Source organism: Amia ocellicauda, chromosome 11, assembly GCF_036373705.1.
Source record: "Amia ocellicauda isolate fAmiCal2 chromosome 11, fAmiCal2.hap1, whole genome shotgun sequence".
NCBI classification, from domain to species: Eukaryota; Metazoa; Chordata; class Actinopteri; order Amiiformes; family Amiidae; genus Amia; species Amia ocellicauda.
The window spans coordinates 3915372-3930001 of record NC_089860.1 but is presented as its reverse complement, the minus strand read 5'-3'; the positions used below and the strand labels follow the sequence as shown (position 1 = coordinate 3930001).

Below are 14630 nucleotides of genomic sequence, written 5' to 3'. Positions count from 1 at the left end.
GCTTTGAGGCTGTGTAGTAATTAGAACATAAGAACAAAGTTTACAAACGTTCAGTTCCCTCAGTCTCTCCGAGTAGGACATTCCCTTCAAACCTGGAATTGCTCTCCTCTGGAACTGCTTCTAGAGCAGCAATATCTTTCTTGAAGTGTAGAGCCCAGAACTGTACACAGTATTCTAGATGAGGTCAAACTATTGCATTGAACAGCTTTAATTAAATGTTAAGTTATAAATTCTACACTTTTGACAATATACCCAAGTATTTTGTTTGCCTTTTTTATTGCTTCCCCACATTGTTTGGATGGGGAAAGTGAGGAGTCCACATAAACTCCTAGGTCTTTCTCATGCATTACTTCATCTAGTTCTATTCCTCCCATAGTGTAATTATAGTGGACAGTTGTATTTCCTGCATGTAATACCTTGCACTTGTCCACATTGAATTTCATCTGCCAGGTGTCGGCTCACAACTGAATGTTATCCAAGTCCCTTTGAATAACCTGTGCTGCTGAGATTGTATCTGCTGAGCCACCTATTTTAGTATCATCTGCAAATTTGATAAGTTTGCTAATTATCCCAGAGTCCAGATCATTAAGATAGATTAGAAAAAGCACAGGCTCTAGTACTGATCCCTGTGGAACTCCACTAACAACCTCACTCCAGTTAGAAGCAACTTCTCTAACTTACTAACTCCTCTGTTTCCAATACATCATAATCCATCTACTTACATTACCCTGAATGCCTAAGACTTGTTGTTTGAATTATAATGTCTGGTCTTATTGTGTAGCTTGTTTGGAGAAAAACAAGAAATCTCGAGAGGGTGGCATGATGTGTAAGGCCAGTCGGCGCTGATTCAGTTGAACACATATAGACATGAGAACAATAATAATAACTTGCACTAGCACTTACAGGCCTGAGGTGGTCACTGGGTAAGTTGAAAGCATCTGCTATCGCACAAGCAATCTCATATTTGGTCATTTGCTCTTTGCCGGAAAAGTGGAAAATGCCTCGCAATGATGGGTCCTGAAAGATAAGTAGAGGTAGGAAGGTGAGGACAAAAAATCCTAGATAGTTGGGGGTGGCTGCAGGATGGAGTAAGGTCCCGACCGGCCATTCCAGTAAAAACCTATGATAACAGTTGGGTTTTTGACCATGACTAGTTGACAGCAAGGCAGGTACCTGTAGATGCATAATTATCTTTTAAATTACTAATCTAAACTAGGTTACATTATTTTAAGTGTGTATTAGTCATATAATGGGGATGTATTTGAGAATAAGTAATAACTCAAAGCCTTAAATAGGGGTTTTTGTTAAGTACTAGGCAGCCGCAAATATTTACAATAACGGGTTACCAAGACTTATGTTAAATCCTAGATGTAGTTAATCACTTGGCTGAAGCCAGTAAATGCTTTTGTATGGTGTTAACGGTCATTATGATGGCATACGAAGTCTTCACTAAGGGTGCAGTTCACCTGATGTTACCAGTGGATGTGAATTAGCATATCTGACCAATTAAACTGAATGTTGTCAAATGCAAAGTATTTCATTTAAGTAGCAGACATGCACATTTTACTTGTCAAATCGTAAAAAAATCGATTGCAAAATCGCACTGCAGAAAGTTGAAACAGTGGATAAAGTCTTACATGGGTAGGCTAAATGGACTGAATCCAAGGTAGACTAAATTAAATATTTTACAAATGGGAGTAAAAAGTTAAGAAGTTAAGTCCAATGACTACTTCACCCTCAGCTATGAAACAGAGACCTCTGATAACAACTAGAAGTGAAGGTCAGGGCTGTTAAGACTTAAGAAAGCAGGAGGCACTTCTTTAAACAAAGAGTAGTTGAATCTAATTCTCTGGTTTCCTTCAACAAAATGTTGGATGAAACTATGGAGTTGATAAGATTAAAAAAAAAAAAAAAAACAGGGCTAAATGGTCCCCTCTCGCCTCTGACATTGTTTCCTGTGTTCCGATATCAGTCTCACCTGGAACCTCTTTTCTGAGAGCAGGCGGCACACCCTGGCTACGTCCTTGACATAAGTGGGGAATCGCTGCTGACAGTGATCAATGGTGCTGGGCACCGAGCTGTCCTGCACGTTATCTAACAGCACAGTCACAGCGCTCTCTGCAGTCTTCTCCACATCTCCATAGAGAACAGGTACTCTTAGTATCACAGCACCTAGAACACCACCACATAATCACACACATTACCACGATGACAGGGGACAGATAATAATAATAATAATAATTATTAACACTTAATAATAATAATAATAATAATAATAATAATAATAATAATAATAATAATAATAATATTATCATCATTATTATTAATTCCGTTAGCTTACTGATTTATCCAAGGTGACTGCAGGTTAACAATAATCATAATGTGATGCTACGCATATATGGTAAAATATTTATAATATGTGCAGTTGTGTACATACAAAGAGTAATACCGTCGTACAGTAAATTAAGTATTTCAGCAAATAAAAGCAGATATTTAATTCTGAAATGGCCAGGATCATAAAAAAATAAAATAAAAATAAATGTCTCCTTCCTTTCCCCTCTCTCTCAGCCCTGTTCCTACCTGGATTGTGCCTTAGAACCTCCCGCTCTCCCTCCAGTTTGGTTTTCCCGTACAGGTTTAGCGGGTTGGGGGTGTCATGCTCTTTGTATGGAGGGTTGCATCCATCAAACACGTAGTCTGTGCTGATGTATATGAGAAAAATCCCAGCTGCAAACAAAACAAATTTGGTTAACCACAAAAAACAAAAAATATACAGAGCTAAATATCTGTGGAATTCAGTCCTATAACACAGATCAGACTAAGATATTTTATGCAGGATTTCTTCATGGGACCCTGTGACGCCTAACAGCCTGCAGTTTAACGTTATCTAGTGCATTCTGGTGTTGAACTTTTTGACATTAAGTAGAGTGGTCGAAAATTCCTTCTCAGTTTTCATCCCTGCAGCAGTGCCTCCACACAGCAAGAGGGCGGCATCGTCATTTTCAGCTCCTCCCATCATAAAAGGGCTCAAGCCTGGTCGGGCATTAACCCCTGACCTATAGTGATGGGGGGATCTGATAGGTTACAGCCTCAGGTAGCTGAGGTTGCTGGAGCTCTTGCATTTGATGTCAGGAAGTTAAATAAATAAATAAATAAATACATACATACATACATACATACATACTTTGTTAACTTTAGCGGAAGTGCTACATTTTTAAAGAGACCTAAGACTAACTCATCAGGCTTTTTAAGATATGATAAAAAAAATTAGGAGATGCACCTGTTTTTTTCAATAACAATCTATTTAGAATCTCAACCCTCATTTTGAGTCAAAAGCGAATGTCCGCAGGAATAGCAATCCTCTCTCGATAGGGGATTTTATTAGTCTCGATCCAGTCTCGATTATAATATATGGTTTTCACTGCCAAATAAATATTGACTAAGTATTAGAATATAATAATATAATACTTCATCATCACTATATAAACACTATGATTATTAATATCCCCGCCCCACAGACACACACTTTTTAAGATTAATTGCACACATATGTTGCGCTCAAAGACGGGTTTAAAAGCTGCTCTCAAGTTATTCATTTCAATCTAGGCGTCGTCACATTTCCACGTGACATTATATTGTTTAGTGCTTGCTCGCAACTGTTTTGTTGAAGTTTTTCAGATTTGCAAACGTGTGTGTGGTACAGCAAGCAAAATGAACTTACAAAACATCCAGTAAAGCTACTGTAAGTTTATGCAAATATACTGTTATGTGTAAATTAACAATATAGGCTACATACTATACAGTACGGGGGCATTACAATACTGTAAATTATGTTTTATTTAGCTAACCATATTTAATACTGTACATATAAAATATGGTATTGTGTAGCTCTATAGTAACATGAAGTAATTGTTTCTAATGCAATAAACATTTATACTACTTTACATACACTGTATATGTACACTAATCAGTTAGTACTAGTTTTTACAGTACTGTAATTGTTTAATTTGTGGATGTTGTGCAGCTACAGTACAATACCTGGTTATTACATACACATCTTATGGTCTCAAGGTGGTACGTTGTATCAGTGTTTCACTGTACTTCATGTTGTACTTGGCACTTGGTTTGTTTTTCAAGCCTAGTGAAGTTCCTCATAAGAAACTTGTTAATTTCTGATTTGAACAGTTTTTATGACATTTGCTGTGTTAGATATGCAGCATTTGAAGTTCGGTGATGGGTAGCTGGCTGTTATATTCTCAGAGAATCCACACGAACAACAATAATAGCCAAATAATGCATGGATCAGATTATATAAATGAAAGCTTTTTTTTTATTATTTCTTATTTTATATGGAAAATGGTCTGAAAGACATTCAAGACAGAAAACAGGAGACACTTCTTCACACAGAGAGTCGTCACAATCTGGAACAAACTCACCAGCGATGTGGTTGAAGCTGACAATTTAGGAACATTCAAAAATAGTGATCCTTGGATCACTTAGTTATGAATGGACACCAAACGAGCACGATGGGTCGAATGGCCTCTTCTCGTTTGGAAACTTTACGTTCTTATGCATTTGCATACGAAAAAACAAAACAAGGGTTTTCCAAACTGGCACATTTGCTTACATGTGCTTCACAGACAATGACACGGTATATATTTTTATTAGTATTACTAATCTTATCATCCGGGTTTGTAAATTTAGAATATAGCGAAGTAAAACAGTGAAGTGGTGCCGTATAGATTTGGGAATATAATTAATTCAGGTACAAACTGGGTTTAGTGTATTCATTTATAGACAAAATTATAATTGTATATTTTAATTAGATTTAATTAAATTTAAGTAGATTTAATTTACACAGTGACGTGTTTAAAGCAGAAACCGATAAACTTTCAAAAACATTGCAAAATTGAAAAGGTGGGGTGGGTCTTAAGTACAATAGTAGGTTCATGCGGCAACGCTGCTTTCAGTCTGATTAATAATATGCACGAAACATAATAAACCTATGTAGATGACGCATTGTTGTTGAAAATAATGTGTTTTTGAATTCAACAAACTTTTCTTAGACTTGTTTACAAAAACTTGTATATATCCTATTCTTTATTTTCACGTACGTGTTCTCACAGAATAAGAAATAATTGTATAATACTTTTACAACATTAATTTCAAATGTGCTGCAAACATTGCAATTCTCCTGGTAATAGATAAGCAGTTTTAACAGGACACGATGATGACCTCAAAATAATAAATACATACATGTATATAAATAAGTACTATGAAATCGAATTTATTAATCAGTTCAAAAAATAAACTTGAGTGTCCAGTTCACACTACTTAACTGAAAACAAATATTGATTGAATATAGTATCAAATATTACACTTTACTTCCTCACTTAATTTTTCAAGTCTAATTGAATTACTCTACTGTAGGAAGGTTTATGTATTTATTTCCATTGTATGGTATAAACCAATATTTTGTTGCAATACTAAACACTACAAATCCATTTTAAAGTCCTATAGCATGGGCAGAGGAGAGGGGCCCATGTAAAGCATGGTCTCATCATGCATTGAGCTCATGGTATAGAGGTATTCCATTATGACTGGTTGAGAGGAACACTATAAACTTGCAAACTGAACAAAGGAGCACAGAAGAACAAAAATGGAAGAGAGAGACGCAGCAGGCTGCCCGCTGCTGACCAGACTGACCACAACTGTTCTCTGTGAGGAGCCGAGAGAGAAATTGGGTATTATCGGTTTCTTTCCTGTAACTCAGCAGAAGCTTAATATTACTTGTTTCAGAAATATAATCAAATCATATTAGTTTTACATTAATTCAGTCACAAATACATGATTATTGCACACCTGTGACTTGACCGCATCTTACATGATGTGGCATTTTTTTGTAAACTGAAAGAAATCAATGGGGAGGGGCAGTTTGTATTAAAAATGCTCAAGGCATTATCGCACCGATTATTATTATACATTTATCAAGATAATTGTTTATTTTATGTCTTTCTACAGGTAAGCTTTACCTTAAGGCGTATTATTGTCCTCCATTACTACAGGTAAAAACAGTAGTTGGTGTTTGACTGCTTATGACTTAACACTAGCCTAACAGGAGCATGACCATGTGAGAACTGCAAAAGCAGGGAGATGCTTTAAAAGCGACAATTGCCAACCCATGCAGACAAAGCATGACACCCCAAGCTCTGCTTGGATTTTCACAAAAAGAGGAAACAGGGCTCTATAGTGCGAGCATTTTACTCGCATTTGCAAGTAAAAATAATGTTGTGAGTGTGAAATACAATTTGGGCACACAGTGCGAATACAATTTTTGAACTCTAAGGAAAGACTACATTGAAATGATTATGATAATGATATTTTATACAAATCATTACGGTAGCAAATGTGGGAAATGTAGTTCAGTTGTGGATTGTCCCAATTAACCGAAGACAACGAAAACTACAAGTCCCGTGAATTACATTTATGACAGTGCTGCAGCGGTTCATTAAACTCAATATCCAAAGACCTACTAGCTGGCGTTAGCCGTCTTGTCATTAAAACAAACTTACAGATACAATAGCACTCAGCGACAATAGGGCTGCAAAAACTAATCGATAACGTTGATAATTAAAATCTACTAAAATCTTAAAATGTAATTCATCGTTAATTATTTGGGTCTACCTCGGGCGCAGCTACGAAAAAAACAAAAACTTGAAAGATGGTTGAGGCTGCAGCTACACCCGTGGACAGTATAGGAGCACTTCAAATTGAATTTACATTGAAGACAGTTTGCTGCAACATTTGCAAAGCTGAACTCACATGGCACGAACACGGCAATGATGAGCACCCTACGAGAGAATACACTGGAGACATAATGACAGTGGATGATGATGCCCAGCATGGCAAAGGCTGTTGCTTCCCGTCATCTATGCATAAATAGCAAATTAGTCACTATGTGAAATAACACGGGCAAAATCATTTTAAATGTACTGTGGTGGAAGAAAGTTTTGGAGTTCTAATCAGAATTTATTACGTGCACGGGAGGAACAGCGCAACACAGAACTCAAAGTATTTTAGGCTAGGGTGACACTGTTCCCCAGAAGTTTTAAAATAGAAAAAAGCTTTTATACCCCCTCTGGGACATACCCCCAAGGGGCCATAACATATTATAATCAGTGTCTGAATGGTCATTTCCAATAACCAGCAGTGATTTCATTGGCATTAGAAACTAAGCCTACCCATCTCATCAATATTATCTTTACTCATGAATAATAATCATTAACCTCTGAATTGCCAGTTGCATTGGAAGGTAATTTGCAGTTAATACCTTGCAAGGAAGGAATGTGAACTGCTGATAACCAAGTTAGTAGTAATGGCACACCAAGGACAAAGGCAGGATAGGATGTTAATATTTTTCCCCGACAGTACATAATTATTACCAAAAGATTTATGGGCGTGTTCACTGTGCATGCCTACTTTCGCTAGGTAGCTCATTCTGACAAGTAGCTCAGTTTGTCAGAACACCTGACAGTCTCCCTGGATAAGGGCATCTACCAAGAATTAAATAACACCGGCACTCACCCACCCCCAGGAACTGCACTTTGCTAGCTGCCCCCCTGGAATGAATTGCCCCTTTTTGGTTTGAGCCACTGCACCCCCACAAGGCTGCATTTACATGTCTTGAACATTGTTGCATTTGTTTTTCATTTGAGCATTAAATATGAACCATTTATGATGTGCCACTAATTTTTTTTTTTTTTTTTTTTTTTTTAGTGTGTACAATTTAGGGGCACAGTGCTCCTAAGGAAAAAACGTAAGCGTAAAGCCTGGGAAAATACGTGAAACACAATGTTCACTTGCAGGGTCAGAAATGATAATGTTGAAGATTCATTCTCACTCTCAATTGTATAAAGATACCATTTGCAGAACATATTGTTTTTACATTAATGTTTATTTCATGTTGTGATGAGAAGGCAACAAAACATGTATAGTTAACCATAAAATAATAATATATTTTTTAATACAATTGACTGCAGTGTTGATCAAACTGGTAGCCAACCTGACTCCTTGGCTATGGTTCCTGATGCAGCGACGTTCAGGTTTGTCGCAGATTCCGTCTGGTTTTGTACCACATCTGGCCTCCTCTCTGCGGCACAGTGTACAATCACATTGGGCTGAAGAAAAAAAAAAAAAAAAAAAAGACCTGCAACATTTTAGCCTCCCTTAACTCAAAATTAATAATGTCAGTCCAGTTTTTAGGATTTTTAGGAGGTGTGCTGGGCATATAGGTTGAAAGAAGTATTCTTTCTTTGGGAGCAAAAAGCTGTTGAACAGTGAATGAGTATTTGGCGAAGAAGCCAGTAGATTGTAGAAATGGAACATCTACATTACACAGATTTGAAATGCTATACTTGGGTATCAATCAATTAAAACTCAACAGGGCTTATGTATTTTTTTTAATCCAGCCAAGAGTGTACTGCTTGGAACTTTTAAACCATTCGTCTCCAGAACAGCTAACTACACTGTTCACAGTCACAGACTTAATTTAATTTAGAGTATGTACAGTGCCTTGCCAAAGTATGCAGACCCTTTCACAAATTGTAACATTTTGTTGCTTTAAAGCTTGCAGTCATGCCACTGTGAAGTAGGAATGAATGTGTTACACACAAACACCCTACTTCACACTAGAGATGGCTCAATACCACTTTTTCCTTTACCGATACTAATACCTCAACCTGTACTTTCTGCCGATACCGATACAGATCCGATATTTTTGTTTACTACTAAGCTGTTAATATGCCATAGGTATGGATGCAATGTGAAACAAATTCTCTATTTCCTTAATGGAAAAAAACACAAAGCCCACAACAACATGACTTATGTAATAATGCTGCTTCCTTTAATTTAGTGAAACTCTTAAATTAAAAAAATATATATTTAAGCAGCATTTAAACAATCAAAATTAATACTGAAATATCACTGAAAGTACAACCTCTCTCTCTCATATACACTCACCTAAAGGATTATTAGGAACACCTGTTCAATTTCTCATTAATGCAATTATCTAACCAACCAATCACATGGCAGTTGCTTCAATGCATTTAGGGGTGTGGTCCTGGTCAAGACAATCTCCTGAACTCCAAACTGAATGTCTGAATGGGAAAGAAAGGTGATTTAAGCAATTTTGAGCGTGGCATGGTTGTTGGTGCTAGACGGGCCGGTCTGAGTATTTCACAATCTGCTCAGTTACTGGGATTTTCACGCACAACCATTTCTAGGGTTTACAAAGAATGGTGTGAAAAGGGAAAAACATCCAGTATGCGGCAGTCCTGTGGGCGAAAATGCCTTTTTGATGCTAGAGGTCAGAGGAGAATGGGCCGACTGATTGAAGCTGATAGAAGAGCAACTTTGACTGAAATAACCACTCGTTACAACCGAGGTATGCAGCAAAGCATTTGTGAAGCCACAACACATACAACCTTGAGGCGGATGGGCTACAACAGCAGAAGACCCCACCGGGTACCACTCATCTCCACTACAAATAGGAAAAAGAGGCTACAATTTGCACAAGCTCACCAAAATTGGACAGTTGAAGACTGGAAAAATGTTGCCTGGTCTGATGAGTCTTGATTTCTGTTGAGGTAGAGTCAGAATTTGGCGTAAACAGAATGAGAACATGGATCCATCATGCCTTGTTACCACTGTGCAGGCTGGTGGTGGTGGTTTAATGGTGTGGGGGATGTTTTCTTGGCACACTTTAGGCCCCTTAGTGCCAATTGGGCATCGTTTAAATGCCACGGCCTACCTGAGCATTGTTTCTGACCATGTCCATCCCTTTATGACCACCATGTACCCATCCTCTGATGGCTACTTCCAGCAGGATAATGCACCATGTCACAAAGGTCGAATCATTTCAAATTGGTTTCTTGAACATGACAATGAGTTCACTGTACTAAACTGGCCCCCACAGTCACCAGATCTCAACCCAATACAGCATCTTTGGGATGTGGTGGAACGGGAGCTTCGTGCCCTGGATGTGCATCCCACAAATCTCCATCAACTGCAAGATGCTATCCTATCAATATGGGCCAACATTTCTAAAGAATGCTTTCAGCACCTTGTTGAATCAATGCCACGTAGAATTAAGGCAGTTCTGAATGCGAAAGGGGGTCAAACACAGTATTAGTATGGTGTTCCTAATAATCCTTTAGGTGAGTGTATATATTTCCACTAAAAAAAAAAAACACTTTTCAATGTAGAATGTAACTCAACCATTAACGTAAATAGCATCTCCAGTGTTAGTCCTAAGTCATACATTTAAGTTTTCACTTAAAGATCTTCAATTTGTTTTAATTTATTTTTCATTCAATAGCCTAATAATTTAGCAATGTGAGCTGCACCGAAAATGCCTTAACATTAGCGTCCTTGTGGCAATGTTTTCTGGTCATAACAGCGAAATACAAAATGTATTAGACTATCTATGTAACTAATTTATACAATCTACTTAACGAAACTATTTACTTTTCCACATTTCCAAACAACACTCAAAACACAGACTACCGGTCTACGTTCGGAAACACATCTGTGCGCTCGAGTTACAGTCAATACAAAGTAAATGGCAATACCTGTCTGTGTATGTAGCTTAATAATATTAATTTGTTTGTTGCTCCTCAGCCCTTTTCTGTCATTGTTAGTTTCGCACAAGGATGTTTGGCTTTTAGGTGGGTTAACATACCAGCTGTAGATTTGTGGTAGTTTAATTGCACTGCACATATTATACACTTAAAAGTGTTTTCGTGTCTGTGAGGAATCCATTGGTCGCGTTCTTGTAGCGCAGATTTCCGCAGATATGCGCAGATCTGCAGAATTCCACCAATTGAGTTTATATGGAATTTGTCAATGCAACTATTATAATCCTAGAACACTTTGATCCAGGTCATTTAAAAAATCAGTAATTAAGACAATCAAAAGTAATTAAAAGTAATTATTTTTCCACATCCTTAACCTGCAGGAACCTTGCTCTAATGTGACTGTTATGCCCTCTATGTGACTGAGGTTTCCTGAGGGCCAAAAACATATATATGTCGCTATTATTTTACAAAATGATTATATTCGGGGGGCTGATTTGCAGATTAATCTCTTTGGAGAATGCGTGTCAAAGTTCGCCCTGCGCTGGAGCCACACGCCGGTGCCTGGAATAATCATGTTAAATAATAACGACAGTTCACTTTTTACTACTTGACTACTAACCGATGGTTCTTTCGGAAAAATATGGTGATGGCTCCAATCGAATGTGCATGAAATGTTATTTTTAAATGATTTTTGTGACTTTTCTGATTTCCCCCATTGACTCTCAGGAAAGCAGCTCCATAGTTAGGACCCCCGTGACGTCACGGCATATTTCTCTGATTATCAAGTCAAGAACTTCATAGAAATTATACAGAAAATAATAGTGTCTCCCTCTCTGTCCCTCTATACGCTTATCTTTCGCTGTTGCCTCTATGGTTGCTGCTCCTTCTTGCCTCTGTCTGTACTCTGTTTATGTGTGCTGCTAGGTAGGTCTCACTCCCCAAGATGCAGAGACTGGATAATATTTAATTGGAAAAAGTATAAATCTGCTAGTTTAATAGACATATACTTATTTATTTATACATATACAATATGTCTGAAGTCTTACTACATGTTTTTCTTAACATCATGGAGTTAATTCTTTATTTCTGTAAGAATGTTACCACTATAAGGCTTTTGTTGGACCTCATTCTTTATGTCTGTAAGAATGTTACTAGTTAGTTGTACTGAAGGCTGTTCAAACTTCTTACTGTCAATACAACCAAGACCATTAAGGTCTTCAGCCTACACCCCCCAAGCTATTCTAATGTGTAAATTATATGTTATGTGTTTAAAATGTATTAAGTGTATTTTACTTACTTTTATTGCATGAATGGATTACATAAAATATTTAAAAGAACATGATGTTTGTTAATATTATTATTACAAACACTGCTTTTAATTAGTTTAATTGAAATGTCCCAGTTTCTACATATACATTATACGATTCTTATATAACATATATATTCTATGATTCTTCTTACCTTTTCTTTAAATAATATGTTTGATATATTCTACAATTCGTTTTCAAATTACTATTATGAAAAATTAAAAGAAACATCCGATCCAAATACTACATAGATTAGTAATACAAAACCCATCAAATACAGTAAACATAAAACTGTCAAAACTAAAGGCTTTTTTCTCTGCACACCAATGTAAAAAGCCAGCTTGTCCTATTGAGTGACTGAAAGCAGCGCCTCTCAGCGCACAGATTTTCGGTCCCTCCCCTTCTCTAAAAGCTCAGCCCAAATGGTGGTTTCACACACACCACTAATGAATATGGAGGGTGATCAGTGCCACAATTAAGACGAACGTGATTATGAACATGAAGATGAACATGAAGATGATTATTAACATTAATATCTTCATGTTCATCTTCATAATCATGTTAATAATCATCTTCATGTTCATAATCATGTTAATAATCATCTTCATGTTCATCTTCATGTTCATAATCACGTTCATCTTAATTTTGGCACTGATCACCCTCCACAAATGAATGTGTCATTTCATAGGTTACATCCCCACCCACAGCAGGTGAAGAGCCTTTTTGTACCCGAAGTCAGGAAGTTAGAAAATAATAGGTTTGTTTACTTTAACACGACTGCTGCTAGTCTGAACATAAAACACCTGTGTTGCCACTGAGTGTGCGCATATTCTAACATTCCATTCTATAAGCGATGACGACCCGCAGATTTGATTGGAATTTTAATGTTGTATTTCTTATTTCCTCTTTTAATTTAAAGTGTCAGTGCATATGACTGTGGGATTCATGTACAGTGTACATTTGTATTATTGCCCACATTATGATGAAAAATTAATTAATGTATATGACAGACAGGGAACTAATAAACTGAATCCTAGTTGTGGATTTGTCTTGCTATTATTTAATATCTGTTTTGTTAAAAACCAAAGCCAATAGCACAGCTGTATAACTGATACGGGTGGTTGCTGTGAGCTATTAAAGTATGTAAAGACCTTGGAAGCGAAGTATAGAAAGACAACATTCAGCAGAAGAGCAGAAATAGAGGTGGCAGGATTCACACTGCCGTTTGCAAGAATCGTGCATGATGGCGAGGCTTCAGATACAGGTGCAGGAAGCTCCAAGTGTCATTTGCTTAATTTGCAAAATGTGGATTCTGTAGTTGACGGGATACAAAAAGAGATGAGGAAAGTAAACTACTTGACCTCAGAATGTAAAGCTCTCTCAGATTAAACAGACGGAACAGACACAGAGAGGAAAGAGAGGGGGGTTCGGTTGTATGAGGCTGAGGTGAAGATAGTTAAAACTGAAAAAATAATTGAGAACCGTTTCAGACAAATTAGCTCGGACGAGTATTAGAAATGTCAATAAAAAGATTAGATGTAGAGATGACAAAAAAAAGAAATGCAGAGAGGCACTTCATCTTAGGGAGGAGAAAGCATTAGCCAATGCAAGCTGATCTAAGTTAGAACAGAGCATTGAAGTGCTAAAGGAAGATATCCAGAAGCAGATGCATAGTAAAAGAAAAGAGATCATGAAACTTAATTACTATAAAAGAATCTGAAAATAGATACATGGATGAAGTGTATATGGACTTAGTTGCTAATATGGGAGTTAGCATGCATAAGGCATCTAATGTTGTTAGTTTTAGAAAAACTGGCTGGTACACAGATAGAAAGACTACAAAGTAGAATTGGTTTGACTCTCTGCACGGGACAACAAAAATAGGTTACAAGTATGGCACTGCTGGCATCTTTTTTAAGGATGGTACAAGGATGCATTTAGGACTCGGAACAGGCATCAGGCTCTGCTCAGTGTACATTTGATACGGTCAGAGAAATGGTTCAGGACATAGTCAGAATTGGGTGGTGTGACTTGAATGTACATTTTTGTGATAGTGAAATTATCACAAACAATACAAATTCTGTGGAAGACAGAGCTACAACTGAGGAAAAAAAAGACAGATTGTGGAAGACTTTGCACAGCACAGTGAGGCTGATAAGGCTAAACTTAAGACTTTTCTGTGGATTGCATTTAGTTGGTTTGGCCCACCAGGCTGATGTAACACTTTCTATCTGGGAGAGATTATTTTTTAGTGGAGACAAAGTAGATAGTTTGTGCTTACATTGGGTACACAAAACAGTAGGAGAAAGCGGGACAGTTAGATTGATCAGAACTGTTTGCAAGGTAGTGCAGGAAAGAGGCTTTGAAAAAGTAGAAAACCAGTGCAATTCAAGACATTTCTGTTAGGCAAGGATAAATCTGAATTTGTGCCACTGGTACCATTCAAAAGGTAACAATCAATGTAACGTTTTTCAATGCAGCTGGGTTTTTTCACCTGTACTCTGATTTGCTGGAATTCAGTAGAGAAATTCAGTATGAAAACAAATTGGTGGAAGCTGTTTTTGCTGATCTAAATGTTAGACAGTACTTGACAGGATGTAGGGCACTTGGATTAATGTAAAATTGTGACAGAGCGTTTTGTCAAGGAAGGAGCATATTCTTCAGCTGAATGACAGGTACCAGGAACTTG

General features: G+C 37.2%; 1 protein-coding gene across 2 annotated transcripts in view; it reads right to left on the bottom strand.

Moving 5' to 3' along the window:
* The window catches only part of mat2b (methionine adenosyltransferase 2 non-catalytic beta subunit methionine), a 60995-nt gene that overhangs the window by 3751 nt on the left and 42614 nt on the right, over positions 1-14630 (bottom strand). For both annotated transcript variants that reach the window (XM_066716413.1, XM_066716412.1), the window contains exons 3-6: positions 8063-8177; positions 2581-2727; positions 1979-2172; positions 904-1017 (exon numbers count right to left, since the gene is read on the bottom strand). In XM_066716413.1, coding sequence (XP_066572510.1) covers positions 904-1017; positions 1979-2172; positions 2581-2727; positions 8063-8177 — 570 coding nt within the window. The remainder of the gene's footprint in view (positions 1-903; positions 1018-1978; positions 2173-2580; positions 2728-8062; positions 8178-14630) is intronic.